The sequence below is a fragment of the Pelodiscus sinensis genome, chromosome 1 (genome assembly GCF_052426305.1).
Source record: "Pelodiscus sinensis isolate ZL-2025 chromosome 1, ASM5242630v1, whole genome shotgun sequence".
NCBI lineage: Eukaryota > Metazoa > Chordata > Testudines > Trionychidae > Pelodiscus > Pelodiscus sinensis.
In genome coordinates this window covers 313,541,635-313,567,823 of record NC_143052.1, presented here as the reverse complement: position 1 = coordinate 313,567,823, position 26,189 = coordinate 313,541,635, and the positions used below count along the sequence as shown (strand labels likewise).

Here is a 26,189-nt window from a genome sequence, read left to right as displayed (position 1 = left end):
CCTTTGAAGAATTGCAGGCATTTTCAGATGGTAAATTCTTCACACTTTCTGAAAAGAGAGCTCCTCTAATGGGTCTGTTTGGACAAACAGATAAGTGCCCAGAATCACTGTCAATGCTCAAAAGTTTGACTTCTTTGGATAATCTACTGAATCAGACCTAAATCTCTCTACCACTGCAGCACTGTTTCTTGTGGTCCATGAGGTGAGAAAGGAGCAAGCCATAGTCAAGTGTATTAAAAGGCAAAAATGGGGAGAGAGAGGTGCTTAGGAGAAATATAAGCAATAAGAAGAACTAAGAGGAAAATAGGAGGCAATGGGACATTTGAGCCAAAACATTTGAGCTTTCTCTCTTGTTAGAAGCTGAAGTTTGAATGGGTTTTGTTTTCTAACTCAGGTAAGCAGAAAGTTGAATATGAATCCAGCCTAATAGAAAACCAGATTTCACATTACAAAATATGCTATTTTCAGAGGCACTTTATAGACTGTTTATAGAATTTTAGCATTTAATTCTATAGTTGTAGTCCATATTTTTATATTTGATAGCAATAGCTTGTTAAAATACTGACTTACTATAGCAAGTTTGGATTTTAATATTTAATAGATTTTGTTTGAGTTCCTTTTTTTGAATTTGGTGATGGCCAGCCATCGCCTTGATGAAAACTGAATGAAAAATTAGAAACATTTTGTTATTAGGACATACTTCACACTACAGAGTTTTGCTACCCTAAAATTGCTCTTCATAGTTTGATGGCTGAAGGCCTGGATAGGAAAGGGAAAGATTATTACCTACCATCCAGGGTTATGAGGTTTATTTAGCATTTGCAAAGTGCTTCCAAATTCTTGAGTGAAGTCACTGAAAGTGCAAAGTAATATGATGTTATCTGGTCTTATATTAATTTTGTCCGAGAGAGAGTATATGATTTTTGAAGTATTATTCTGAATATTCCCATAAAACATAATTGAGCTGAATTTGCTAGATTAATACCTGTATAGGCCACATGTTGTAGCTCTTTTTGATTGGACCGATGATGTGAATATTTATATATACAATATATAACATCTTTTTTTTAAGATTGATGCTTAGTTTCTTTTCAGAAGACAAGTGGAATTTTGAATTTTTCATCTCCCAAAGAATGCATGTTTTCTAACTCCATGCGGAGATAACCATCTAGGCTAGCACAGTAGCTAGAGGAAAAATACAGTCTAAAAATACATATTATAATCTTGAAGTTTATTGTTTAGGAACTGTCTACCAGTCTACCAGAAAAAAACACTTTTCAATATTTACCTTCCTCTGTTCACCTTTTTAATGTGTGTTTGAGAGGGGGGTGTGTGAAATTAAACAATTTAAAAAAATAGAAAATAATGGAATACCTCTAAGCTCTGATCTACACTACAATCTTATGTCAATATAACCATGAGCAATGTACCTATACCAGTGGTTCTCAAACATTTTGGCCTGTGGTCCACCTGGCACAATGCAAACCTTTCCATGGACCAATAGTAGCTAATGGAAGCTCAGAGTTAATTACATAATTACTCCTGAGCCATTTTGCTAGTGCTGCAGCTAGGGAGAATGGTTTAATTTAAATTATTAAACAGATTAAGCATTTTAACTTTCTCATGTTAGTTTATCAAACTTCACTTTAAATAAACTAAAATACTAATTTATGTCCAACACAAAAGATTCCTGTGTTTTCTTTATTTATGGCAGGGTGGGGAATCTTTTTTGGGTCGGAAGCCACTGACCCACAGAAAAACCAGTTAGGGACCATACAAGTGAGAAGCAAAAAAACTCCTCCAAAAAACCCCAACACTTTCTGATGTTTCCGTCAACTGCGATACCTCACTCCTCTGGCCTTCCAGCCCCCTGGGGTGAAGGCAAAAGACAGGAAGGACTGAAGTTCACGGCTTTACCATAGACCAGATTTACTCTTCTGGGGTTCCTGAGTTAGTGAATTTTGTGGACCTCCCCTTAGGCGCTGGGGTGGGGACAAAAATGAGGGGTTCAGTGTGCTTGACAGGGCTGCCAGCGAGTGGGAGAAGAATGGGGTGCAAGAGGTGGGGTGCAGGAGCGGGTGAGGGTGAAGAAGCAGGCTGGGAGTAGGGTGTTTGGCCAGAGGGTACCCAGGAGGGAGAGTGCAGGAGCAACGGAGGGTGTATTACCAAACTGGGTGTGCAAGGTGTGGGGGTCTGGGCATGGGGGGGGGAGCTTACTTCCAGACAGTGTGTCACTGCACTGCTGTTCCTCCAGCAGGGTTTGGAGCCACTTGCTCTGTGAGCTGCGTCTTGCGGGGAAGGTCAGGGCTTTCTTCATACCCACCTGCCGTGCTCTCTGAGTGGGAAGCCAGAGCCGGTGCCCCAGCCTTGTAGCTGCATGGCAGCTGTGAGTCTGGAGTGACTACATGGGCTTCCCACTGCACAGTGGAGGAGAAGTGGGGAGCCGAGCTTGATCCGTGAACCACTTGTAAGGTGGCCACAGACCACTAGTGGTCCACAGACCGCACTTTGAGAACCACTGAACTATACAGACTAGACTGCTGGTCTAGATAGTGCTTCTCCCATATTGGTGCAGCTCTTGTGCCCCACTAGTGCAGCTGAACCACTGTATGCATAGATAAACCATAACTCACAAGAGTTTAATATTGACTCTGGTGTCCAGTAGCATGCAAGCCTGTTCATACCTGTTATAACTTGACTTTGTGCATATTGACTAGCCATGGAACTAGTTGACTTTGTTACCGGTTCATGTTCTCTGGAGGAGGTAGCAAATGCCTTCCAAAAAACCCTGCTTAAAGTAGAAACCTGACTTTCAATCATATCTAATAGTTCATCCTAATTGTTTAAAACCAATCTTGTTGTATTTTGGATGGTCTGTAAAGATTCTTCCCTCTGGAATTACAAAGTTGCTGATAAAACTGCATAGGGGAATGGAGAGGCTGCTGAGCAGGTGAATTAAGAGGAAAGAAACACCAGTATACAGTTAAATCTCCCAAATCTGGGATTCTCTGGTCCGACAACATCTGTGGTCCAGCAGAGCCACGGATGTTGCTGAACCAAAGAGCCCCAGAGCCAGGTTAGACAACACAGGGGCTGGGGAACTCTGGCTGAGCCAGGCATCTAGCTCTCGCCCTGGCGGGGAATGCCTGGCAACAATGGGGCCAGGTGGTGGCTATGAAGTCCCGGTGTCAGCGGGGCCAGGAATTGGCCGGGGGACCCCCAGTGTCAGCAGGGCCAAGTGGCGGGGGAGTCCTGACCCCAGCTAGGAACACCCAGCTGTAGCGGGGCTGTTGGCGACTGGGCAGCCCTGGCCAGGAACTCCAGGAAATCCCCGGTGGCAGTGGGGCTAGTGTGACTAGACAGCCTCTGCCAGGAACCCCTGGCTGAAGCCGGGCTGGCGAGGTGGATATCCCGGCCATGGAATCCCCAGTGACAGTGGGGTGGCCCTAGCAGCAGGGCAGGGTGACTGGACAGCCCCAGCTGGGAACTCTGGGGAACACCCTGTGGCAGCGAGTCCGGTAGCAGCCAAGCAGTCACCGTGGGTAACCTCAGGAGACCCTGGGGCAGCAGGATAGGGAGCCATGTCGAGCCAGCATTGGGGCTTCCTGCCCTATCGCTGGCTTGCTAAAGACAGGAACCCTGGGGCAGCTAGCAGGGGAGCACTGACCTCCCCTGGTCTGGCAAATTCCCTGGTCCAGGACAGCTCAGGTCCCAAGGGTGCCAGACCAGGAAGGTCCAACCTATAATTAGAAAGGAAGCACCTGAGCCTTTGGGAGAAGCCAGATCGTTTCATAGTTGTTTTGCTTTTTCTTTCTTTGGATAGGTCTTATTACTTCTTATAGTTACTGACTATGTGGAGGCATCTAGACAATCAAAAATGAGTCTAGTGCCTGCCAGTCCTAAGAACAATGAAAGGACTGACAGACAAGTAGAGATTAGGAGGAGAGGGGAAATGTAACATTTTGCTTACAAGTGGCAACAAAGTTCACTGCACAAAGCATGACTGAAGTGGATCTTTAGGTGGGATTTAATGTGGAGGGGGTGAAGGTCTTGCAAAGGAGGGTCAAAATAATGTAAAGTGAGACCTGCTCAGTTAGGTAGGGAAGGACAGAGTTATGCAGAGCTTTGGAGATGGTGATGACAAATTAACTTGATGCAATAGCAAATGAGGAGGCAAGGAAGAGGGGGGACATGACATGATCAGAATCACAGGTAAGGAAAATGTCCAGTCAGTATTTTGTCTGGATTGAAAGGGTTCATTTAGGGAAGCCAAAGAAGAGGAGGTTGTATTAGTTCAGGCAAGATATAATGAGGGCCTGAACAAGAGATGTAGCTGTAGGGGTAGGAATAAATGGACAGATCTTAGAGATGTTGAGGAGGAACAAGTGATGAGATTTCAGATATGAGCTGAATGTGTCAGGCAGAGGAGAGGGAATCAAAAAGAGTATGTAAATGACATGTCTGCATGATGAGAACAATGATGGTGGTATTGAAAGAGAGAAGTTTGAAACTCTCAGAAAATAGATTGGATGTGACTAATACAGAAAATTTTACAGGGAGTTCTATAAAGATCACTGCAATTATTTGAACTTCCCTTAGTATCAGCCAATTGAAAGGTTTTATTCCTTTATGTTTTCTGTAGTCTCTGTAAGGCAGTAAGTAACCTAAGAAATTTCAGATAGTATTGTGAGTGACCATGGCAACATGTTTAATGGTTAAATTATGGTCTAATTAAACATGAGCTAGGGATGTAAAATGTCAGTTAAAAAAATAACTAACCACTGAAAATCTTAGCAGTTAGCTCCTGGGGAGGCAGCTTCTCTGCAGAAGGAAAGCCTTATCCTCAGCAGAGCTGGCAGCCTCTGCCGACCCGCTCCCAGGCAGGCGGTTTCCCTGCCACAGAGAAGCTGCCAGCTCTGCTGAGGACACGAGTAGCCCCTGCCTGTGGTGGACCCTGTGGGGCTGGAGCAGCCCCCGGCTTGGGGTGGGCAGGAAGCTGCTGCAGCTCTGTGGTTAACTGGAACCGGTAAGCATTACTCTTTTAGGGTGATGCTTTCCAGTTAACCTTTCACATCCCTAATATGAATTAATGTTTGTGAAGAGTGGTGTGCTCATTTAGCTAGAGCTGGGCTAGGCAACGTTTCCAAACTGGTGTGCCAAGATTTAACCCTTCTCCCCTGAGTCATACCACGCTCCCAGGAGGGGGGCAAGGACTCTCTCCACCGCACACCCCAACTGGTCTCCTGCCCTGGGCTCCACTCCAGCTTTTCCTGTGAGGAGGGGGGGAGCAGCACACGCACGCTTCCTGGGAAGCCCGTTGCAGCACAGAGCCTTGGGGCTCTGCCCCCCCCAGGAATCCAGCATTGTCTCCAATTTTGCAGGGGCGCGATGCTGGATCACCAGCACAGGCTGGGGTCAGGGTGGTTCGCAGGGGGCAGGTTTGAGGAAATGGGCAAGTGTGGATAGGTAGCTGGGTGACCCCAGGGTGTCCAGCCCTGCTTGGGGTAGGGTCCCATTGGGGTCCAGTTCATGACACCCTCACCTTCCTGCCAGAAACCAGGTGCCCAGGGGCTAACACAGTGTTGAGGTAGGGGAATACCCTACACATTTTCCTCTCCCTCAGCCGCCAAGCCCTGGAGCTGCAACCTAGGCAGCACTCCTCTCTAGCAGGGGCTTGGCAGCAGTGGTGCTGGCAACTGGGTGTGATTTCAGTGCTGTCTTTAGCCTGCCTGCCGGGCAAAGGGAGGTGAGCGGAGCAGGGAACGCCGAGGTTGCAAGGCTGGGGCTGTACAACAGGGCGGAGAGTGGCAGGTTAGAGAAGGTGGAGACGGGACTTCTAGATGAAGGTGTCAGAGGGGTCACCTATCATGTAGCCCTGCCAGCCGGACCGCATGCCACTCAAAATCCTAGTTCTTAGCCCTGTCACTGACTTGTGAGACTCTGGGAATCTAGAGGAGGAGTTTTAATGAATGTTTGCCTCACAGGGGTATGAAGGCTCCATAAACATTTGTAATACACCCTTTGATCTGTACAATATACATATATTTAACCTTTTCTTTCTTTCTTTTTTCCTAGATACAATTACCTCAACTGGAGAAAAAGGTAGGAAACATGTAATACTCATCCTCAATAAACAAATTAAATGTTTTATAAATAGGAAAGTTGCTTATTTTTTGTCTCCTTAATACTGTGTGTTTGTGTTTCTGATGTATAGTTTACACTTATTTACCAATGCAAGTTTGTATGGTTTTATGTATAGGGAGGTGGGATCTATCAAGCTTTTAGTGCCACAAGTTTGGGATAATGGTATTATCTGTGAGCTGTGGAACCATAACTTAGTTTTGCAGTTCTTTCAAAACAGGTGATTGTGGGGGGAAATCAGACCCATGTTATGTTATTTTATATCACTTAATGTGTGCTATATGCGTCTTTCTTATCTCTCTGATTCTCCCACTTGTTTTTCAAGTGTATTAATTGTTATGGAAACCACGTTATTGATATCTGCTATGGTTATGTCCATTTGCAAAATAAAATCAGTCATGTGGTTATTGAAATTCTGAAGTTAACATAGCGATGGTTCTGACCATATTTATTGTATATATGTATTGTATTACAGTGAAATAGCTAGGAAAAACTATGTGGATAGAACAGTATTAATGTTGCAAAGTCAGTCACTCAAAAGTTAGAAAATGCAGCCTTAATTGAGCCTCATTATGTGTATATATTACAATACAGTCTTTATATGGTTTCATAGTATTTTTTCTATGGAACCCCTGCTTCATTCACTTCACAGGACGGACCTGCTTTGGGGCTCAATCAGGATTACGGATGTAGTCGAGTATACGATTAACCAATAAACCTAGGTTTATCAGCTAATCTTGTCGACAACACGCATTTCTCCCTGCCCCTTGCTTTAAGCTGGTTCCCCCAGCACCAACTCTGTGGTGCCACCTGCCCCACCCCCATCCTGCTGCCTCTATCAAAGGCAGATGCAGGGGGAGTGGGGTATGGGAGGCTGCTGCGAAGTAGCCTCTGTTCGTGGCAAGCTTGCGCCTACCACAGGCAGAGTCTGCTTCATGGCAGCACCCCTGTCCTTGAGGGGTCCAAGCGTCCCGTGGACAGAGGCTGCTTTGCATTCCATTGAGCAGCCTCTGTCAGTTGGGAGCTCGGACCTGCATGGACCAGGGACTACTGCCACCCCGCTTTGCTGCAGGCAGCTGGTCTGTGAAGGGAGCTGTTTTTTAAACTGGCCCCTCTTACAGACCGGCTCCCCCTCCTACCCTATGCTACTGCCTCTATATCAGATATAGAGGCAGCAGTGTGAGGTGGTAGAGGGCTTCCCGGGAGCACACTGGCTGCTGGCCCCACCCCTGGGGACTATCAGATAGTTGTGTAACCGCTAAGATTTCATGCTGTTACGTGACTATTCGATTACTCGATATCTAACATCCCTAATCAAGATTTGTGTAGGGAAGCAAATTCATTTGTAAGACTCCTGCCTCATTTGTTACCAAAATTAAAAAGTGGGTAGTGAGTGAGGTAGGGGAATACGATCTCATGGTTAAAGCAACTGAATGCTGCTTTGGTTAATTCAATTTTATCTATGCTTCTGCCACAGAGTTCCTGTGAGATGTTGGGCAAGACACTTCAACCAAATTTGTCATGGGTGGTCACTAACTGTGTGGTTCTCGTTTTTTCTAGTTTAACTTGAGACGCTGCAGTCTTGTATGCAGAGGTGCTGAGCACTCACAATGGCCACTTAAGTCAATAGGACCTATGCTTTGAACTTCTAAAATGCTGTATAATGCCAAGCATTCTGAAAAATCAGGTCCTAGGCATCTCATTTGGGCATAAAAAAGTAGTGAAAAGTTTTTACCTCTAATCATTCTGTGCTTTCAGTCACTATCTGTAATCTAGTGCTAATACCTCTCAATTCTCGGCTGCATTATGAAAATACCTTTGTGAAGCTCTCTGATATTGTAATGATTAGCATCATAGAAAATCCTAGGATGAAATTATAATTCTGCAAAAGGAAATATAGGTATTTAAGACGTGATCCCCACATTACTGAGCAGCTGCTCACTTTCCTATAGTTGAACACATTTTACAAGTTATTTTAAAAAAATGCCAGTATATGAGAACCCTTGCTTGTTTGGTTTTTTTTTATCTTCCTACTTTTTTAAGAAACATTCACATTTAGGTCTTGATATGAAATAGGAAATATCCTTTATTTGAACATTATAGCTCTTATGGTAAGGTTGTGTATTTATTCTTTGTTGAATCAGTAGAAAAATGAGCACTCTAGCAGCCAAAGGGATATCAATAGATTCCTGTGACTTTTAAAGCAGAAGAACATATCCTTGCAGAAAAATTTTTACTTCATATTTCAAGTTTATTATATTTAAATCTTGTTAAAGCAGTGCCTTAATTAGAATTTACCATGAGGTTTTGACACCACTTGGGCTAATTAATCCCTTGTCTTTACAGCTTGGAGTTCTTGTGTAGATGTGTGACCTTTAGGATGGTCCTAGCCCTAACTTTCTCTCTTAAAAGCTTAAAAAACAACAAATAGTCTAGTAGCACCTTAAAGACTAACTAAACATGTATATGGTATCATGAGCTTTCATGGGCACAATCCTCTTCAGATGACAAGAAGCTTTTCTCTCTTAACATGATTATGTAAAGATTTGACTCTTCTCTAACACAACTGTGTTTGTAGATAATAGACCCAAGGGACTAATCTATCTCTTGTTTTATGTGTGTGTATATTCTCTCCTAATTTGACTTTTTTTAGAAACGTATTAATTGTTTTGGATCTGATATACAACCACATATAAACCAGTAGGTCCTAAGCCTATAGACCAGGGCTACACAACTTTGAAAGCCCCAGGGGCCACATTAATACTCGCAGCACATGCTGAGAGTCGCAACTTAAGTGTGGTTGCACGTACATGCAAATTTATATGCAAATAGCTTCTTTCACACTGGCGGACGTGAATACAAAGCACTTCTCACAATGCCCTGGTGCTCCCAGCACCTCCTCCCTGGGAGCTAGAAATGCCAAAACCCTGTTCTAGCCAGTCCATCCGCTTGCGTCTTTCAGTGTTCACCCCACCTGGGAAACACCTCACTGTTGTGGAGCGTGTTCCCAGTGGAAGCCATGTTCAAAGGATCCCACCTGAGGGTTGTGTGTTGAACCCTGTGTAAACCCAGACCGCACTGTGGGCTACAAATGGCCTATGGGCCGCATGTTGAGTAACCCTGCTATAGCTATTACAAGGCTCTAACCACACAAGGGTATCTAGAGTGGTTTGGTGTCATGAGTGATATAATGTCTCCAGATGCACGTGTCTAATCCAGTTTCCCCATAGTTATTTTATTTTAAGATTATCATAAGAGCTTAAGAAACATTTTTTATTAATCAGATACAAATTGTGCCTGTTGTTTCTGTAAGGCAGGTTGTTAGAAAACATACTAAATGTAAGTGCTGAGCTCATTTTTGTTTGGCGCAGTGGGAATTCTGTAGGATTTTCCTTAGAGTTCATTCTGTCAGTCTTGTAACCCTTCCTTCAGATGAAGATGATTTCATATGGATTCCTCAAAAACATCAGCATTACTACAGACCTTCTCTTCTTCTAAGCATTCAGCTACTTCCCGTGCAGCTTTTCTAGCATGTGTTTAATTAATGAACAAAGTATGAGCAGGGCCTCTGAATACATTCCCCTTCCAATTGTCAGCTCACTGTCACTAGACCTCTTAATCTGCCAACTTATATTTGTGTATTGAAGACAGCAGAAGTAATTGCCAATTTTAACTTGGCTGCAGATAAAATCCTGTTAAATGTAGATTTTTCTTACACGACAAAGTTAGTCTTTGTGGTTATGATCTCAGATTACATTAGAACTGTGAAAAAAGTTGTCCCTGTTAGTTGGTACTGGGATGGAGATATATATATATATATATATATATATAGTGGTGGTTTTTGTTTTGTTTTTGCATTTTTCCTTCCTTCATGTGGTTTGCACTTACAAGAAAACAAACAGATCTTCATAGGAAACTAGCTAATATATGTGTATACACAGAGCCAGTATAAGGATCTTTGAAGGGATGACTTTAATGAGTCTTGCTGCTACTGCCTTTACAAGCTGGGTGGAATCCAGAGAGGAAGCTGCTGAACCTGGTGTCTTCCACCCCATCCTTACCTCAAGAGGTGCCTGCTTGGCAGAATTCCTCTCCCAACAGCAGCAGTAATGACAGCATGTGAGGCACAATAAAGAGGCAAGGACTGTTCAGCATTGAGCCAGCCTCCAAAGAACAGGTCTCAGATCCCAGGAACTTCCTCCAGTGTCAGCTGGGCCTTTCTGGGCAGGACACTCAAAAGGTACCTGTTCCCCTTGAAGAGCGGAGGTGCAGAGGTTTGACTTCCAACATCCAGTGCTGTAAAACACACATAGTATAGAACTGTCGGGCTGGAAAGGACCTCGAAGATCATCTAGCTTTGTTTCCTGCACTGAGAAAGGATTAAAGATACCCACCCCATTCTTGACAGCTTGTTTGTCTTACATTTTCTTAAAAATCTCCCAATGGTGGGGATTCCACAGCCTCTCTAGGTAACTTGTACCCATACTTACCTATCTTTATAGTTAGAATATTTTTACTGATATCTAACCTAAATCTTCCTTGCTCCAGATTAAGGCCACTATTTCTTGTCATACCTTCAGTGATCATGGAGAACACTTGACCATCTCTTAGCAGCCCTTAGTACATTTGAAGACTCTTATTAGGTCCCATTTCCCACCAATCTTCTCTCAAATAACCTAAGCCAAGTTCTTTATCTTTCCTCATAAAACAGGTTTTCTAAACGTTATGTAAGATTTTGTTGCGATCCTCTGGAGACTCTCCAAATTGTCCATATCTTTCTAAAAGCATGGTTCCAAAAACTGGTTCCAGCTGAGGCCTCACTAGAGCCAAATAGAGTGAAATATGTAATTTACCTCTCATGACTTACATAACACATGCCTATAAATTATAGCCTAGAACGATGTTGCCTGTTTTGCAATAGCATTGAACTGCTGACTCATATTCATCTTGTTGTGAGTCACTATGCTCTCCCACAACGGATCCTTTGTTGGTGTCTAGCCAGTTTATTTCCCATTTTGTATTTGTGCATTTGATTTTTTTTTCCTTACTAGGTGTAGTACTTTGCACTTGTCTTTATTGAATTTCATCTTTTTGATATCATACCATCTCCAATTCATAAAAATCATTTTGAATTCTTACCCTGTCCTACAAAATGTTTGTAATCCCACCCAGTTTAATGTCATCTGCAGAGTTCTCTATCTTCCTGGTTTCATCATTATTGCAAGAAGTCTGGACTGTTTTCTCTTTCTTCTAAGTATTGTCAGCACTGCTACAATTATCTTCCCTTTTTCCCCCTTACTCCTATCTGTACTACTATCTGTTGCTGCTTATTTGCATTGCAGTACTGCCTAGCTCCAGTAAGGTAGGGGAGGGTGGGTGGGAGTGTATATGCTCCCTCTCAAAGAACTTGCATTTTAAGCGTAATTTTATGTTTTTAGTTAACTCCCTGTTATTTTAGCTGTGCCTTGCCCTTGTGCATCCATCACTTCCTCTTTCTGGTTCCAACTACTCCACTCTTCTCATCCCCTTGTGCTGATTTACTCAGCCACTTTCATTGTGATCTTATGTTTATTTTTGTCTTCCTTCCCCAACTCACTTTCCTGTTTGTATCATGCTTCCTGCTATGTCTAAATGTAGAGTTTAAGCTTTATAGAGAAGACCCCCATCGTATTTGTTCTATATATGCTTGTACAAGGGAACATTTAATAAATAGGTATTCATGTAACATGGTGGCAGTTTTAAGCACTCCACATATGAATATAAAGTTATTTTTGCAGACGATTATGTCACTTGAGTCCCACTAATACTATTCTGTGAGTGTTAAAATCATCCTAATGTTTCTCTAAGGCAAGAGAGATAGAAGAGCTCTTTGAGGCAAAAAACCCTACAAACAGCCAAACACATGAGAGCTTTGGTTAAGGTTCATGTTGTACACATCAGCATACCCTTTCACACACTTTGGGAGTTAAGTGTCGATCATATCCAGTGTGTGTGTGCATGGTTTAGAACAGATGGAAGTGCCGCAGACTTAACTGTCCGCTTCATGCTATCCTTGAAACATTAAATACAGCTTCTTTAAATGTCTCTTTGTATATCAGCAAGGCAAAGTAGGTCAAGCTTCCACCTTCTTGGAAGAGAAGATAACAAGTGTTTGATGTTACTTGCTCATTTTAGGAGGTGTGCTGCCATGCAGCTGTTTAAATCTCAATAGTAGGTGGGAGCAACTGTTCATAGTGGCTGGTTTTAAGAATCTTACATAGTAAGGTATGGCTATAGTTGATGGAATGCTTGCAGGGGATGACAATTTCAGGATTTAGGTGTCAGTGACATGCTTGCTAATTAGCATTCCATTATCTTCCATTGCTGTTTAGATGGGAAATGTGACTCTTCAGAAATTGAATAGGATTTAGGCTGGTGGAGAGCAGTGAGGCCGGATAACTATCTGCTTCCTCATGGCTGCAGTTTTGACAGTGTTAGCATTGCCTTCACCTTATTTCATCTGATGGGACAGGGAATTCAGTGGGAGCTGACAAGTTGGACCCACTCATTGGTCTCTGTTTCTTAGCTTAATTGAGTTAAAGAAGTCATTGAGTTAAAGAAGTTATTGTATCTTAGAAAGGAGTATACTTGCGACTCAGTCAGTTAGAGCCTATCTTGCCTTGATGCTGCTTGAGTCACAGTAGCTTGATGATTCAGTACTTTTGATTTCTTTTCGTAGATAGATATGCTGGAACAACATAGGCAACTTTGGTTCTGGACAGCCAACACTCCGGTCATCTGAAGAAGTGGGCTTTGCCCAGGAAAGCTCATGATATCATCCAAATGTTTTGTTAGTCTTTAACGTGCTACCAGACTATTTGTTGTTTTTTTAAGATTTTCCTATTACAAACTAACTCGGCTACCCCTCTGAAGCTTTTGGATAGGCAATTGAGTTAGCTTAGTTGCTTTGTTCATATAAGTCCTTCAGGCTGATCTTTCTCCCTGTTTATAAAAGCCTTTTTGAATCTGCCTGCAGTATACCAAGAATAGTTCGTATTTATTTACTTCTGGTCATGAAGAATCATAGGGCTGGAAGATATCTCAGGAGGTCATCGACTTCAACCCCCTGCCCAAAGCCGGGCCAACCCCAACTAAATCATCCCAGCCAGGGCTTTGTCAAACTGAGACTTAAAAACCTCTAGGGATGGAGATTCCATCATCTCCCTAGGTAACCCATCCCAGTGCTTCCCCACCCTCCTAGTGAAATAGTTTTTCCTAATATCCAGCCTAGACCTCCCCTACTGCAACTTGAGACCATTGCTCCTTGTTCTGCCATCTGTCGCTACTGAGAACAGCCTCTCTCCATCCTCTTTGGAACCCCCTTCAGGTAGTTAAAGGCTGCTATCAAATCCCCCCTCACTCTTCTCTTCTGTACACTAAACAAGCCCAAATCCCTAAGCCTCTCCTTGTAAGTCATGTGCTCCAGCTCTCTTAATAATTTTTGCTGTCCTTCGCTGTACCCTCTTCAATGCGTCCACATCCTTTCTGTAATGGGGGGAGGGGTCCAGAATTGTATGCAATACTCCAGATATGGCCTCACTAATGCCGAATACTGGGGAATAATCACTTCTCTTGATCTGCTGGCAGTGCATCCTGATGCACCCTAATATGTTGTTAATCTCCTTGACTACAAGGGCAAACTGATGACTCATATGCAGCTTCTCATCCACTGTAACCCCCAGGTCTCTTTCTGCCTAACTGTTGCTTAGCCAGTTGGTCCCCAGCCTGTAGTAGTGCTTAGGATTCTTCCATCCCAAGTTCAGGACTCTACACTTGTCCTTGTTGAACCTCATCAGATTTCTTTTGGCCCAATCCTCCAATTTCTGTAGGTCACTCTGAACCCTGTCCCTACCCTCCAACTTATCTACCTCTCCCCTTAGCTTAGTGTCATCAGCGAACTTGCTGAGGGTGCAATCCATCCCCTCATTAATAAAGACGATGAACAAAATTGACCTTAGAACTGATCCTTGGGGAACTCTGCTTGATACCGACCATCAACCAGTGATCGAGCCGTTGATCATTACCTGTTGAGCCCGATGATCTAGCCAGCTCTTTATCCACCTTACAGTCCATTTACCCAATCCATACTTCCTTAACTTGCTAGCAAGAATACTGTGGGAGACTGTATCAAAAGCTTGTCACAGAAGGCATGACTTGTCCTTGATTATTCCTGATCACTTTGCTGTACTGGAGAAGCATTGCTAACTATCATCAGGTCCACACATCAAGTATGTTGCTTGCTTGATTTCTAATGGCTTCCCTAGTTGCCATGGTCAGCTTTTGTCAGAAAGGAAGTTCCAGTGGGTTTAATTCCATTCTCCTGTAAGGGTGCCTGACCTGGTGAGCTTTACATTAATCTGTAGATACTCTTACATTCTTAGTGATACTGCCTCCATAGCACTCCATTCTTAAAACATGACTTGCAGACTTAGGAACCATTATATGTAGCAAGAAGCTACATATATCAGTGCATTCTCCTTATCATGTAAACATATCAGCCAACGTATCAGCCAACATATCAGCCATATCAGACCCCTCTTTTCCTGATTCGTTGTATTCTCAGCTCCCACCGCTGGTCAGATCATGGGGGAGGGGAGGCTTGAGGCTGAGGCAGTCCTGGAAGTGGGGGGGAGAGGGAGGACGCCCTTTTCCAGCTCCTTTCATCTGTCTGGTGTTTGCCTCTTTTCTGTATAGTTTTATGAGAAGCAATCCCATACCAAGCACATTCCATTTTCCTGGCGCAACCAAACCCTTACCTTGCTTTAAGGTATGATGAGAGCAAGCTGCATATCAAATATTGTGGTCCTAGCTCTTACCATTTAGGAAGAACAAACAGATGGGCAGACAAACTTACTCTCTCAAACATATAGTAGATATCTAGTGTATAACCCAAATTTTACCATGAATACCATATTTTACCATACATGTTATTTTCTAACCCAAAGTGAGTACTTTCGTGTTCTGGCATCATTTACTTAATTAGCTGACAATATATTATACTGTATATGGACTGAATTTAATAACTGAACTGAACTGGAATAAGCTGTGACCTGTCTGCCAAGCTTTTTATTTTGCTATTCTAGACGTGCCCTACACTTGATTTTAACTTTCCTGAGGATGGGTGTATGAGGATGTAGGAATGCTTCTAAAATTGTGGGTTGCTGCTATCATAATGACAATACAAAATACATAGTAATGCATAAAACAACTCATTCAGTTGTAAAAAAAAAAAAAGTGGGAGTATAAGTGGAGAAATTGCTTCATGACCAAGATTTTGATCACTGTTATCTTAATATAACCTATTAATGATTCACTCTGAGGATGAAGAAGTATTCCTTATATCTTGTGGGCTATGAAGTAGATTTAGACAACTTCTTCTTCATTGCTCTAAACCCACACACATGCTAGTATTTCTAATTATTGGCTTGCAAAGATTAATAATTTGTCTAAACAAAAAAGTACGTCTACACCCAAAACAACATAATTGTAAAGTTCTAGGTCTTTTCAACTATACTGACTGAAATGTTATTTATTTTTATTGCAGTTGTCTACCTTGTGGTTTTTCATCTGTCGTTTGTTATGTTTGTATGGTCCTATTGGAAGACGATTTTTACATCTCCCGCTTCCCCCTCTGATGAGGTAAATTTAATTATAGAAAAATGCCCACACTTTTTATTATACCACTGAACTGTTTTCAGCAGTGACACTTATTTTAAGTGCAGTGTAATTCACCTTCTCTGTTCTCATTAACTAAAAAATAGCATGCTGCTATCCTGTGAATGTAAATAATTAAATTACTTTTACAATTACTACATCTTAATGACATTTTTTCAGATTGAATGCTTGTTGCTAAGTGGTCACAAGTTTGACATTCAGATGTATACATTCGAGTAATAAGGTATGCCAAATATATAGAATATAACAATGTTTTGCTATGCAAAAATTTCAGTTTGGTATTTAGAATAAATAAAATACAAGTAGGCTTAGAAGGATTAGTTTTTATGGGCAAATGTTGATCTCACCATACACACACAAACTGACTAAAATATTTCCATTGATTAATGAAAATTTACAGAGTGGGAAAAGAAGAAAAATGCTGCTTGAAAACTTGATTGTATGTACAACGTGTGTCACTGACAACTTGCATTTTAAGGTTTATAAAGTTTTAATTTTTTGAATCCCAATGCCTGTCCAAAGGGGTATACAAATCCCACACGAGGCCCAATAGGCTTATAAGGCTATACTGGGCCCAGGCAGTCCTGCCCCACCAGCCTGCTGAGAGTGTGCCATGTAGAGAGGTGTGGCTAAAAGAGGTTCAGAAGCCTGGGCAAGGGGTGGATAGAAAGGTGCAGGAAAGAAAATCCTTTTCTGGAAAGCCAGATAGAAAGAGGAGCCTTGAGAAGGGACAGCTGAGCAGGGTGAGGCCTCCAAGCAATGCCTTCTCCAACCACCACCCATTTGGAGAACAAGCAGATTTTGCAGGGCTCTGATCGTTTGAACTTTGTGAAGCTATAGACTGTTTGGACTAGAGAGGCAACACCCCAACATGAAGGAGCACTAGCCCAGGACAGCAGACTTGGGCTCTTTATGGGGAAGAACCTACTGGTGTAACTTCCCAAAGGCTCTGGGTTACAATCAGATAGGGAGGAAGGGGCTGGGTCCTCCTACCAAAGCTCAGTTACGAAAAAAGCCCCAGACACGGGGAGGATCCAAACATTCTTGACCTAAGGTCAGGAACTATGCACCAGAACTCCACTCCCCCAGGAAAGAGACAAGGGATTGGGTGTCAGATGCACTAACCATTAGACCACCCACCAATCACTCTATTGGTGTATTAGGTTACACCTGATATTGCCCCCAATCTCTTACAGCTGTGAACATTTAAATTGATAAAATAAGAAAAATGCTTAAAATGCATAATTTTGTGCAACTGAAATTTTAAATCCATAAAAACTGAAAAAAGCCATCAATATTATCTGTTGAAATTATTTAAAAATCAATTTTTTTATAACAAAATGTAAGATAAGACCCAATGACTCCATGTATTTTCACTATACACCCTTATTTGAACCCTCTCAATGACCTTCCTTTAGATAAGGATAAGTTACAATAAGTACCTGTAACTTTAAGAGGACTGCAGTGCTCAGTGATAAATCTGTTTAGGAGTTCAAGGCGTGGTAAGCACTGTTAAGTTAATATGGAAAGAAATCTTTACACTCTGATGTAAAATAGGGATGTAATCAGGTAATTGACTACTCGCATTTCTCCCCCTCCCTTCCTGCCTCTGTATCAGAGGCAGTGGGAGAGTAGGAGACAATGCTGCAAAGGAGTGGGCTTAAAAGTAGATTATCCTCAGCACCATATGTGTGATGCCACCTGCCCCACCTCACGCTGCTGCCTTTATCGGGCTACTTCTATACTACGGAATTTTCCGGGATACCAGAAATATCCCGGAAAAACTCCGCCATGTCCAGGGAATGCGTCTGCTCTTCTGACATTTTTTTTGACATTCCTTTTATGAGGAATAAGGGCTCATAGAATCATAGAATACTAGGACTGGAAGGGACCTCAAGAGGTCATTGAGTCCACTCCCTTGCCCTCATGGCAGGACCAAATACTGTCTAGACCACCCCTGATAGACATTTATCTAACCTACTCTTAAATATCTCCACAGATGGAGATTCCACAACCACCCTGGGCAATTTATTCCAGTGTTTGACTACCTTGACACTTAGGAACTTTTTCCTAACGTCCAACCTAAACGTCCCGAAAGAGGAGGTTTTGCTGACATTTGGCCCTATGTAGATGGGCCAAATGTTGGAAAAGCCTCTTCCAAAAAAAGAATCTGAAAAAGGTACGCAAATTGCAATTTGCGTATCTTTTTCCGAAACACCCCCCCTTCCCCCCCCCCTCCCAGAAGTGTAGACAACCTCAGAAGCAGCAGTGCAGGGTGGCAGGGGAGGCCGCTCTGGCAGCAGCCCCTGTTCGCGGGGGTTCCCATCGGGGAGCCTTGGGTTGGGCAGGGGCTGCTCTAGCCAGGCAGACAGTCCAACTCAGTCTCAGCTCGTGCTGGGTCCAGGACTTGCCCCTGGCTCCCATTACATTTAAACTGCAGAGCCGCAGCAGGGGTAGGTCTCGGACCAGATGAGAGCTGGGACTGAGCGCTTCTTCCCTTTATTGACTAATCGTGTAGTTGATTAAAAATTCTGTCAACTACACGATTAGTGAATTACCCACCTCTTAACATTCTTAATATAAAAAATGAAATTTTATTGACAGAGGTAATTGTAATGTAATCATCTTTTCAAGGAATCCATTAGGTGGATTACCCTGCAACCTGATGACTTTTATTTTTTTCTCCATAAGTTGATTGATCTATAGGCTTAATATCAAAACTACAATTAAAGTTGTCCCTCCATTTCCTCTCATTTTAAAAAGGCTAAAGAGAATTTTTTAATTATACTTTTGGCAGGGATGACTTAAAGCCATCATTTGGCCGGAAGCAAATTTGTACAGCTGAAAATGTACTTTGTAATGGTAAAGCAAACACCGTGGTTCTATAATATGTGTCTATTATGTGTCACAGAAATTTATTGTAGGGTAGGAAAGGAAGTTGAAGAGAGAAATCTGCTGATTAGCTGAGCAAAGGAAGAAGTATTGCATATTTTAAGTTGTAAATTCACTGTGGAGGCTGGCCTTCAAATCATATATTTGGTTTAATTGGAGTCTGTTCTGTGTGATAATGATAAAGCACTTGGCAGATCAGTTATCTCAACCAATCAGTTGTAAGATTTGTGGAGTCACATGAATTTAGTTTAAGCATCAGTGTATTTGCTAATTATTTTGGTGTTTGCCTGGATTCTTCTGTCTGCCAATATCTATTTATAACTAACTGTAATAGAAGCTGCAGCAAGGCTTCATCTTTCAGTATGTGATAGTTTGAATTTGCAGCAGACAATTAAAAAGAGAGTAAAATCAGGTCTGAATTGTAAGTAGTTGGGGAAATTTCTACAAATGAGTTTTTCCGAAAGCCATGTTCCTCCCTAGAGCACTCTTCTCCCGCACTCCCTGTAATTGCCATTTAGGCTCTAGGGAAATACTGTACAAGTATTGTCTTAAAGATGTTCCATTGTTTAAAAACAACTCCACTTATTTTTTCCAATTGTTTTAAAATATATATATTTTAAAATCATCTTAAGTACCCATTCTTGTAAAATGATTGCACCCTATGATTTTACTATTCTACTAAAAAAAAGATTTCACACCTGTTGTTTTGCCAGTGTAATCTGGACATATTTTATAATAATGTAAAACAATCAACATTATATGAGATCCCAGAAAGAGAGGAAGGAAACAAAGAGGCTCTTTGTTACTATATGCATTAAGAGCTGCTGAAACTTCCTTGTAATACTGTTAGCATTTTGTTGATCTATAACTTTCATCCCTTTGAACATTTGCAGCTGTTGTTCTAAGAGCGGTAAACTTGTGACCCTATTAATATTCTACAGACATAATGATGTAAACATAACTTTTTGGGAAAATTGAATGTTTGTTATACTGTTTGTTATGGTTACTGAACAACTTTAAAAAAAATTAAAACCATTTAGTTTAGGGTATTGTCTATGTATTAGTTGGATGACTTGTTTAACTGTAGAAACTTAAAAAACAGCAAATAGTCTAGCCTAGCAGCACCTTAAAGACTAACAAAACATGTAGATCCGTGGTCCCCAACACGGTGCCCGCAGGCGCCATGGTGCCCGCAGGGGCATTTATGTGAACCCGTGCTGGCATTTTAAAACTACTCACATTCACCCCTGCTTAGAGCAGGGTCGGCAGCCTGGGGCCCACGAGGGAGCCCGATGCGGCGCTTCGGAGGCTTGAGCCCCGGCCCCACCACAGCAGTCAGCCCGCGCAGGTGCTTCAGTAGCCGGAGCAAACCCCATGCTGGTCAGATCCGGCTGCGAGGCAGCAACAGTCCCCCTTTCCCCCCCCATGCAAAACAGCTGTGGCGGGGTCCTTTGTGGTGCAGGAGCTGCGAGCCAGCAGGGAAGGGTCCCTCATGGCTGCTTCCGCCTCCCTCCCCCCCCACAAGCCCATTGGCCGGACCTGGACAATGGCAGCTGCGGGAACCCACAGGTCTTGTGGGAGAAACAGGAGAGCAGCACCGGTAAGTGTCCAGCACCCCAGCTGCTCCCACTCCGATATCTTCACCCACAGAACTCTCCTCCCAGACCCTGCACCCCAATCCCCTGCCCTGAGGCACAATCCAAACCCCTGGCCTGATCTCTCCCCCCCCCTCCCCCCCCCCCAGTAAAATGTCTGGTATTTTCAGTTTCTCAGCTGGAAAGCCACTTGGGACATGCTTCCCCTACCATGTGGAAGGGAGTGTGAAATTTAAAGGTGCCATGCTTTTTTTGGGGGGGTGGGAGGAAGGGTGCTTTTTTTGCTCAACATTTGGACACCCCCCCCCCTTTTTATTAATGCAGAATTTTTTTAAAAAATGAATTACAATATATTTAAAATAAAAATTATCCAATTAAATTAAGTTTCTATCAAATTTATCCAATTCACATTTAATATGAAAATAGCCTTCAATTTCACATTTGATGCCTTTTTTTGTTGACGCCCGCCACACTCTTCTGAAAACATGAATGTGCTATTGGCCACAAAAAGGTTGGGGACCACTGATGGGTATCATGAGCTTTTGTGGGCACAACCCACTTCTTCAAACGAATGGAGTTATTAAAGGTCCTGTTTCAAAATAAATAGGGGATGGGATGGGGGGAGGGGGGAGGGAAAGAAGGAAGGGGGAAAAGTATTCATGTTACAGGAAACTAATAAAGAAGGTGCAAATTGTTCTTAAATACCCATTGTTGGTTTGTTTTTTAAGTCATTAGGATGTGGAAGGTAGCCTGCTAGCCAGCTAGTGTCTTTTTTCATACCTTTGTGATGGGTACCAAGCCTGTAAATGAAGTTAAGTTCCAAGGCTTCCCTGTGTATATGGCTTGTGGAATTGGCCTGAAACAACATGAGATCCCTTAATGAGTGCCAGGGCAGGTTAACGTGTTCTCCAGCAGATTTCTGTGTGTTGCCTTTTCAGATACCTGATTTGTGTCCCCATTAATTCTTTCCCGTAACTCTGTCTGCTAAGTAATGTTTTAAGGCTAGTTTCACTCTTAGGGTGCATCTACACTACACTGTTATTTCGAGATAACTAGTGTTATTTCAAAATAACAATGCGCGAGTCTACACGGCCATTCTGTTATTTCGGATGGCTTATTCCAAAATCTGTAAACATCATTCTATGAGGAATAATGCCTATTCCGAAATAGCTATTTCAAAATAGGGTGTGTGTAGACGCTCCACTGCTGCTATTTCAAAATAGCCTCTCACCAGGGCCATTCTAAGTTATTCCTCCTGGGACTCTAAATTGAGATAGCACGTCTACATTAGGGAAGCCCGCCTCAGACTAATTTTGAGGCTTCCCTGCAGTGTAGACATACCCACAGTTAATTCTCCACTTTTCAGGGCTGTGGTTGAAGACACCAAGCAAACTCTTCCTAGCACCAGTCTTTGTTAGGCAATGCCTCTGGAAAGGCGCTAGCAAGTGTGGAGCAGTGCACTCCTTATAGTGCATGTAGACAGGAAGGGGCACCTTGAGTGATTCCTACTAGGAGTTCAGAGTTTAAAAGATTTAACACAGTTGAGAACCTAGAGCTCCCTAGGAAAGCAATAAGTTCTGTTCAAACCTTCTGCTAGAGAAGCTTATAACTGCCTTGGGCCTTGTGGATGTAGGAAAGTGGGGGAGCTAAAACTTATCATTTTAGTGAGTACTAAACCATGGGTGTCAGGTACATACAAGTTCTCCAGATTATTCTGGCAAAACTTCTAACCGGTGAGCCTTAAGTATGGTGGTTCTCATCCTTACAGAAGTTGGTAACTCTCTCCCAAGAACTATCTTTAAGTCTTCACTCCTATTAGTAGCTCTGTCAATATAGCTAATGGAGCTTAAGATCATCAGTGATGATCTCATTAAAGTTACCAGCCATATCCATTTAGCTGGTGAGCTGCAACTATGAAAAGTTACTTATTTTCCACTTCACAAAAGCTTTCCGTGCTCCCTTTGCAGGCCAGTCAGAGATAGGAAATGGCAGCCATAGAGCCTGTGGCAAAAACAATTATTGTATAGCCCTGTGAACTCATGGGATTCTGAAACACCATTGGAACAGTGATTACATGAATGGTTTCAAGGGAAATTTGCACCTTCATAAAACTCCACAGAGTACAAGCCTTCATTTTGTAATCTTGTATAGTAAAGGGAAATGGAGTGGTGGGAACTGTGACAAAGCCAGTTCTTTTAAATTTAGCATTTTAAAGTTTAGTTGCAAAGGATTAATCATATAATTTCAGAATGTGTGGTGGACAGTTCTTGCTATATCGCCTATCATTGACTACTTTTTTTCCTGTGTTTGGTAAAATGATAGGCAGATATTGCTGTCTCGTTAGGGGGTAAAACATTCAAACAGTTCTCTCCTGACATAAACCTTGATTGGGCCAAGTGGTTAAAAACTATTCTTCTGTCCCCTCTTGCAGTTCTGCTTATCGAAATCTGATAAAGAACAATACGAAAAAGAAGAGAGACCAGAATCCCAGCAAGACATTTTGAGAAGAGCTGCTAAAGACTTGCCTATCTATACCACAACAGCATCAAGGGGTGAGGCGTGTAGATAAGTCTAGTTGTCCAAAAGCTGCTAGTCTAATTCATAAGATTTATTTTTATGTTGCTGTGAGAACAGTCTGCTAAATAAATAATGCAGAAGTCCATAACTTCTACAAGCTCCCAATAAATAGAACAGTTTTTTTCAAAATAAATTCTAGTGAAAACATTTATCTCACATTCTGCTTATAAGAATCTTAAATAGACTAAAGAACAGAGCTGGAAGGTTGAATTTTTAATCTGTATTTTATTTAATCCCAAATATTGCTTCCATGCCCTAAATATGAACATTTGGTTTGAATTTACTTCCACTACAATGTCAGAATTCAGAATATGGAAACTAAAATGCCAAACAATTCTTTTTCCACTGTCAGCTATAATTCTTAGGACAGAGCTGTTTAATCATCGTGTTTATGATTCTTCAGCTATTTCTGTCTTTGCGTCACTATTTTAAAGTAGCATTATTGCAGTATCCCTGAAAATATTGAGAGACTATTAAATGACTCCTCTGGTGTCTAAGGCAGCATAGCTAGATTTCTATAATTGTGTTACTACTCTAAAACTAATGGCATTGTAGATTACTGTCAAAATCTGTGATTATTTTTAAAGGAAACTACAAATGTCATAATATGCAGTGTTGTTTTAGCCATGTCTGTCCCAGGATATAAAAGAGAGAAAAGTGGTTGAGCTAATATCTTTTATTAAACCACCTTCTGTTGTGCCTCTTACCTATATAAGTTGGTCCAGTAAAAAATATGTTATCTCTCTTACCCCTTAATATTTAGCCATTAACAAATCTATGACAATCTTTAGTATGTTCATTTTGTATTTAAGTGATTCCCAAACTATGGTTCCTGTCCATTAGTGGTCTGTGTGGCACTTGCTGTTTGTCAGCACAGCTGCCTGGTCACATGGTGGTGGCTTTCCTCCTTCTTTCTAGCTGCCTTTACAGCTGAGCTATATTTTTATCAAGAAGAGTCTGGAGGCTTTGTTTTAAAGCATCTGCTGAGAAGGAGTAGAAGTCAACCTAACTGCATTGGCTAGATACCACTTCAGAAGAATAGGAGAGAAATATGAGCCACCCTCAAGGATGAGTCACTTGTGGGAGAGGAATATTCCCGAGAAAAGAAAAACTAAGACAGTATGCATATTGGGCTGTATGTCAAGAGGGTGCATGGGGAGAAGAGGACCAAGTATCTATGGGTCCCGCATGTCCAAAGAAGAAGGATGCCAAGTGGCAAGGAAGCATGCGCCTGAGAATTGGTGGGGGGGAGGGGAGAGAGACTAAGGAACAGAACAGATTAAATGAAGAGGAAGAGCTGAAAAAGCATTTATTACAATAGAAACAGATACACTAAATATATTCATGTTGTTACATTTTTCTGTAAGCTATTGTTGTTGCCACAGTAATCATATGTGATTCAGAATGGAGGTGGGAAGGGAGATGTCCTTGAGACAGTTTTTTGAACAGTAGGGAGCCTCTGTGTGTATGTAATTTAATTTTACAAAGATCTGTTTAACAGATTGACTTTTAAAATTTGAATATAGCAATCAGATATTGTGATAGATGCCAACTAATCAAGCCTGACCGCTGTCACCACTGTTCTGCGTGTGACCTGTAAGTAGCTGTGATGATCTATTGTTTAAATTCTCATCTTGTATACTTGGGCCTTATTTATACTGCTTGCCAGTTGAACTGCATAATAGTAGATCTACTATCTCACTTCCTCTCCCAGTCCACAGAGGCTGGGCTTCATGTAAGACCTGAAAATCTCTGTTCTGTTCTCCTGCATGTGGGGCTCTCTGTACCATGGAGAATGGGACAGGACTTGTCCTAAATGTACTTCTAGTTTTGTAAAATGTCTTCATTCTGAGGGCTCAGTTACTGGAGAGTGAAGTAGGTCTGGGCTGTGATACATATGCCAACAGAAACGTCTATGCGTGGAATTTAGTTTGCCTTCCTAGCTATCAGGCACATGCCTGCTGTGTTAGTAACAACTCAGTTTCAGGAGAGCTACCATTGCATTGTAGGTCTTCATAACTTCAGTGTTATTAGTGTTATCCTCCAGACATATTCTGCTTCACCTGCAAAATCTGTACCTATCGGTCACTTAAGACTGGAAAATAAATTGTAAATTAGACTTCAGTGACTGACCTTGGATAGATCCATTTAATTAAGAAATCTGATGAATGCATGCGTCTGTCTTAAATTACTACTCTCTGATCATGCTATATACTAAGGTTACATCTACAATACAGTAGAAAATCAATTTAAGGAACACATCTCCAGCTATATTGTTCATGTAGGTGTCCTCAATGTACCTTAAGTTATATTACCATGGAAACTACACTACAGGGAGTGGGGCGGCAGAAGAAACTCTCCTGTTGACTTGTCTTATTTTACCCCAGAAGAGAAGAATAACAGAGTTAACCAGAAAGCAATCTGTGGCTAATATAGCAGGTCTTCACTACACCCACTAAATTGACCACGTTTGTGCCCCACAGTTGTTCCCCATGCTAGTGTAGATATTGGGAGAAAATTGAAAATAGATCATTGCAAATACCCACATATTTTTCATCTTATTCCACTCCACCCCAAAGTTACTTTTCTATTTAGCATCTTGATTGGATTTATTAAATTTAGTGCCAGGTTACTATACTTCCCATACTATCCACAAGAGCAGTAAGGCATGCTGGTTATTAAAACAATTTTGAATATTGATTTTTTTTCTCCTCAAATGCTCATGCTGAATAAGTTGGGCATACTGTGAAAACAGCACCTAATGGTTTATGGAAACAGAGTGTCTTGTGCAGTTCAATAATATTACCTCTTTCTGATTAACAAGGTTTTTCTGGCCCTGCCCACTTTTCCTGGACAAGAATTCTAACTGCCGTTTTAAGTAATATGCCTGGAGGGATAGGGTTGAAAAGCAGAAGTAGTGGGAATTTGGTAATGATAAATACAGCTTTATGACATTGGAGACCAAATATTTGAATCAGTAAATTGACTTTAATTTTTATTTTAATTAATTGCCAATGGACTTTTTCTTTTACAGATGTGTACTAAAAATGGACCATCATTGTCCTTGGTATGTTTGCTTTTTAAAATGAATATAAATAATGTGGAAATAATTGATGGATTCTCTTACACCAAAGTAAATGTAATAAATCCATTTATTTTAGTAGAATTTCTTCAGATTTAGATATGTATAAATGAGAGCAGCATTTTTCCTAATGTCTCCTGCAAGTGCATTGCAAGTCAGCATTGTAGGTCTAAGAAATCTAACTACTT

General features: G+C 41.8%; 1 protein-coding gene across 3 annotated transcripts in view; it reads left to right on the top strand.

Moving 5' to 3' along the window:
• Nucleotides 1–26,189, top strand: part of ZDHHC20 (zDHHC palmitoyltransferase 20) — a 91,519-nt gene that overhangs the window by 30,984 nt on the left and 34,346 nt on the right. For all 3 annotated transcript variants that reach the window (XM_089775602.1, XM_089775600.1, XM_089775601.1), the window contains exons 2-6: nt 6,076–6,102; nt 15,725–15,819; nt 22,774–22,894; nt 24,446–24,515; nt 25,954–25,986. In XM_089775602.1, coding sequence (XP_089631728.1) covers nt 6,076–6,102; nt 15,725–15,819; nt 22,774–22,894; nt 24,446–24,515; nt 25,954–25,986 — 346 coding nt within the window. The remainder of the gene's footprint in view (nt 1–6,075; nt 6,103–15,724; nt 15,820–22,773; nt 22,895–24,445; nt 24,516–25,953; nt 25,987–26,189) is intronic.